This window comes from Trachymyrmex septentrionalis, unplaced genomic scaffold (genome assembly GCF_001594115.1).
Source record: "Trachymyrmex septentrionalis isolate Tsep2-gDNA-1 unplaced genomic scaffold, Tsep1.0 scaffold208, whole genome shotgun sequence".
NCBI classification, from domain to species: Eukaryota; Metazoa; Arthropoda; class Insecta; order Hymenoptera; family Formicidae; genus Trachymyrmex; species Trachymyrmex septentrionalis.
This window is the reverse complement of record NW_017305266.1, coordinates 120,356-124,271: the sequence shown is the minus strand read 5'-3', so window position 1 is coordinate 124,271 and position 3,916 is coordinate 120,356. Positions and strand designations below refer to the sequence as shown.

Below are 3,916 nucleotides of genomic sequence, written 5' to 3'. Positions count from 1 at the left end.
GGGAGACCCCCGGGAGGAGCGGCACGGGAAAGGGGGACGCGAGAACGGGCGCCGATATATCTCACTCCGTAAATCCGACCTATTCTTCCTCGGCACACCGCCGTTTCTCACCAGTTCTCGCAATCGTCTCGCCCGACGATTACGAGATCGAATTCGGTAGGTGGACCGATTCGATATCGGTCTTCGTCCTGAAATTTCATTTCCGTTCAGAACCGACAAGAGGTGAACGTGATTATTTCCAGCTTTCGTTCGATTCTCGTTTGCAATTCCGACAGTGGGGAACGGTATCTCCCTTCGGCGCGTACGCGAACGCGATAACGATCAGGTAGAAACAAGAGAGAGAGAGAGAGAGAGAGAAAAGAAATGCAAGTTCGCCGGTGCACCTACGAGAAATTCTCAGGTGCGTGAGAGATTCTCCAGCGGTATGGCAGAGAGGTGTCACGCTCGGCTGAGCTAACATTCCAGATTACGTATAAGCCTGGAATCGTTGCTCCCAAGGGAGCATCGTCCTGAAACTGGCTGGCGTAATATCGCTGTCTTCTCTGAACACGGCGAATTATTAATCGGACCCTGATAATTGGAATGTTAATCGACGCGAGGAAGTGTCGGGGATCTTTCACGTGCGATCGTACCTCGTCTTATATTCGGCGATGCGAGTTGGAAGGATCATCGGGTCGATACTTGGCAAATCGTATTTCATCTCTCGCACGAGATGCTTTAGGGCCGACTTATATATAATTGATTCTTATAGGACCGTCTTACAATACAGTCACGAAATGTTATAAGCCAATTAAAACTGTGCTTAAGTCCGCAGCCTCGCTTTGAGAGGCCGTAAGTCGTAAGCTGTAAGTTCTAAGTGACGATATATTGACCACAGAACTTACACGCATTCTACAATAAGCCATTAGTCATAAATCAGAAGTTAGAAGCTGGAAATCTACCGATCACAGTCGTCAATTTCCAACTTCTAACTTCTGATTTATGACTAATGGCTCATTGTAGAATGGCCATAAGAATTTTTTCAGAACTTTTCATCAACTTTTTAGTACTGCGTTTTCTTACTTTTACCAACGTGAGAAAATGCGATATTGGAAAAGTTGGAACAAATTCTCAGAACTTTATGAAAAGGAAATAAACAATTTTCGTCTCTCGCTGTTTTTCTGTAAAGTTGATAGTATTTGTGTAAAAAATTATTGAAAACCAATATTCAGCGATTTTTTTAGTAATTAATATCTAATCATTGGCCATTATACTTTTAGAATACAATAATAATAAATATTTGGGCAATAATTAGTGCGAAATTATATCAAGAATTCAATTAACTCACGTAATATAATATATTGGTCCACCATGTCTCGATACAAAAAAAATTTCCTTGAGCGTTTCGATTTATTTCAAACCATCTTCAGCAAGTTGTGAAAAATTTCGTCGCAGCTAACAACGCGACTAATTGCTCTGTGCATTGCACTCTCCAGTTAGTTATTTGGCTTAACAGCGAAGGGATAATTTTAGCAAATCTCAACCTGACAGTAATGATATGATCATTCTGACGTAAAATATCTTTCCAACATTGCAGACTATTTGTCAAGACATCGACGAGAATTACCTATCCAACATTTTATGAACTTTATATTATAAGACATCGACGAAATTTTTCACAACTTGCTGAAGATGGTTTGAAGTAAACCGAAACGCCCAAGGAAATTGTTTTGTATCGATCACGGTAGACCAATATATTACCTGCATTGACGCTCCGATTGTCCATATATTTTTCATTATTGTATTTCAATTTCGAGAGCCCAATATATATTTATATTTTGTAAAAGTTTCTTTATACTTTTAGGCCGTAAGAATTGGAGCTCGCTAAATTAATCGATTAAAGCCTAGAAACTGCGCAAAAACAGCTTGAAGACAGAAATCGTCATTTGATCTCTTTCTACTTATAAATCTTGAGACTGTTGCATTTAAGATACTCCTAAAGTAAAACCGGCCTAGATCTGCTCCGTCTACTATTCCTCGATAGTCACGACGTTCCGTGGTATCTTCTCGGCCGCGTTTCACGAGGTTGCGAAAATGTCGGGAGGACGAATCTTAGACGGACAGATCGAGGTTCATCGCGCGAAGCGACGTGCATCTCACGCGATATCCTGACCGGCCGGCGCGGCGCGTGAAAACTTGAGAAATATATTCCTCGGTGTGTATACCGGAATGTACCACTTTTCGACATATAACAGTAATATATGCGCGGCACGGTGTAGAGACACCGAGGTCTCTCTCTCTCTCTCTCTCTCTCTCTCTCTCGCCCTTTCTCTCTCTTTCTCATAGAAATATACGGCGAGGGACATAACGGTCCTCTCCTCCGTGTCTTCTCGCCACCTTTGTGTCCGGTCGTGTTACGAATACTAGGTACACGACCGGCGCCTGCCGTCCGCAACATCGCCTCCGAAATCTGATTCAGTTACGCGCGCAGGATATAAAGAGAGGATAAAGACGAGGGGGGAGGGAGGGGGAAAAAAAAAGAAAGAGCGCGACGGGGGGGGGGGGTGTCGGGTTCTCTCTCGCCATTCGTAAATTCGACACACGCGTGCCGTTTGCGCGCAGTTTGCACGCCGTTCGCATGCATGTCGCCGGGCGGCTACGAGCCGACCGAGAATCATCCGGAATACCAGGCAACGAGGCCATCCTGTAAGGATAAAGTCCGAGTCCCGGTTCGGTCGCTCGGGGAGGAGAAGCCGACTCGAGACATTCAGGCGCGCTCGGCCGCCACGGTCTCGATCGTTCCCCATTCATCTCGGCCGTGCGAATCTTCGCAGCCAATGATAATAAAGTGGCGCGATAAGCAACAAAAAGAGAAGGATCGAGTTCCTCGCAGCGCTTAGGGCGCGAACTCCGATTAACTTAATCGGCGATTAATCCACCGATAGAATTAATAGGACGGAACGGTTGAAAGAAAATTTTCAACTATGCAGTCGCTTTGCCTCTCTAATTCAATCCTTTTCTTCTTTTTCCATATACGTGAAGTGATAAAAAGTTAATAATGTTCTATCCACTTGTCCTACTTAACGGAATGACAGGTATTACGTGATAAGTTGACCGCCGATTAAATTAATCGGGACTTGATCGTAATTACCCTAAGAGATACTCCAACTAAACTTTGATTAACTAGATCGACGGAATTGGAGTCAATCTTAACAGCTACAGAAGCGTGACGCATCACGTCGGGCATGACGATGGAAAACGATGACGAAAAGGCAGACGAAATAGAAATGCGAGAAATTCAATTTGTCACCGGGAGCAGCTACGAAGGAACGTGGAATGCGATTGAAAAGACAGGCATCGGCAGATACGTCACGCCTTACAGTTAATCAATTTAGGCTTTTTTCAAAAGCTAACTTGCTTTTCTCAAATGCAATATGCAAAGTTAGGATCTCTGCACGGAAAGAATAATAATTTTGCTAAAGTATTTATAATAAATTTAGATAGATAACAGTCTGAAAATAATTTTGTTGGACCAGCAAAATAATTAGGAGACTGAAATATATAATGAGTATCCTTGGTGAAAATTTTTCTCATAATTTTTATACGAATTGGAAATACTCAGAAATATCCGGGAGGTTTATATCTTCTCTCAGAATTTTTTATACAAGTTCGAATTCTGAAATATCTCATCCCATAATTTTTTAAAACTATTTTTTAGATTTTATAACATTTTATCAGAAATTGTATTTACAAAAAATCTTAAAAATCTTACGATATTTCATAATTAACATATATGAAAAGTTCTAAGAAAAGATGTAGATTTTCTGAGAAATATTCCAATTTGTATAAAAAAATGTGAGAAAGTTATAGAATTATAGAGAAATTCTGAAAAATTATATGAAAAATTCTGAGAAAAATTTTCACCAGAGATATCACA

The 3,916-nt window shown here is 41.4% G+C and overlaps 1 protein-coding gene across 4 annotated transcripts in view; it reads left to right on the top strand.

Annotated features, from left to right (window-relative positions):
- The window catches only part of LOC108747970 (MORN repeat-containing protein 5-like), a 10,791-nt gene that overhangs the window by 5,517 nt on the left and 1,358 nt on the right, over window positions 1-3,916 (top strand). For 2 of the 4 annotated variants that reach the window (XM_018485899.1, XM_018485898.1), the window contains exon 2: window positions 3,167-3,360. In XM_018485899.1, the coding sequence (XP_018341401.1) occupies window positions 3,225-3,360 (136 nt within the window). In that variant the 5' untranslated portion in view covers window positions 3,167-3,224. Of the gene's footprint in view, window positions 1-2,572; window positions 2,686-2,708; window positions 3,075-3,166; window positions 3,361-3,916 lie in introns of those variants that run through there. The other 2 variants (XM_018485901.1, XM_018485900.1) reach the window with 2 other exon arrangements.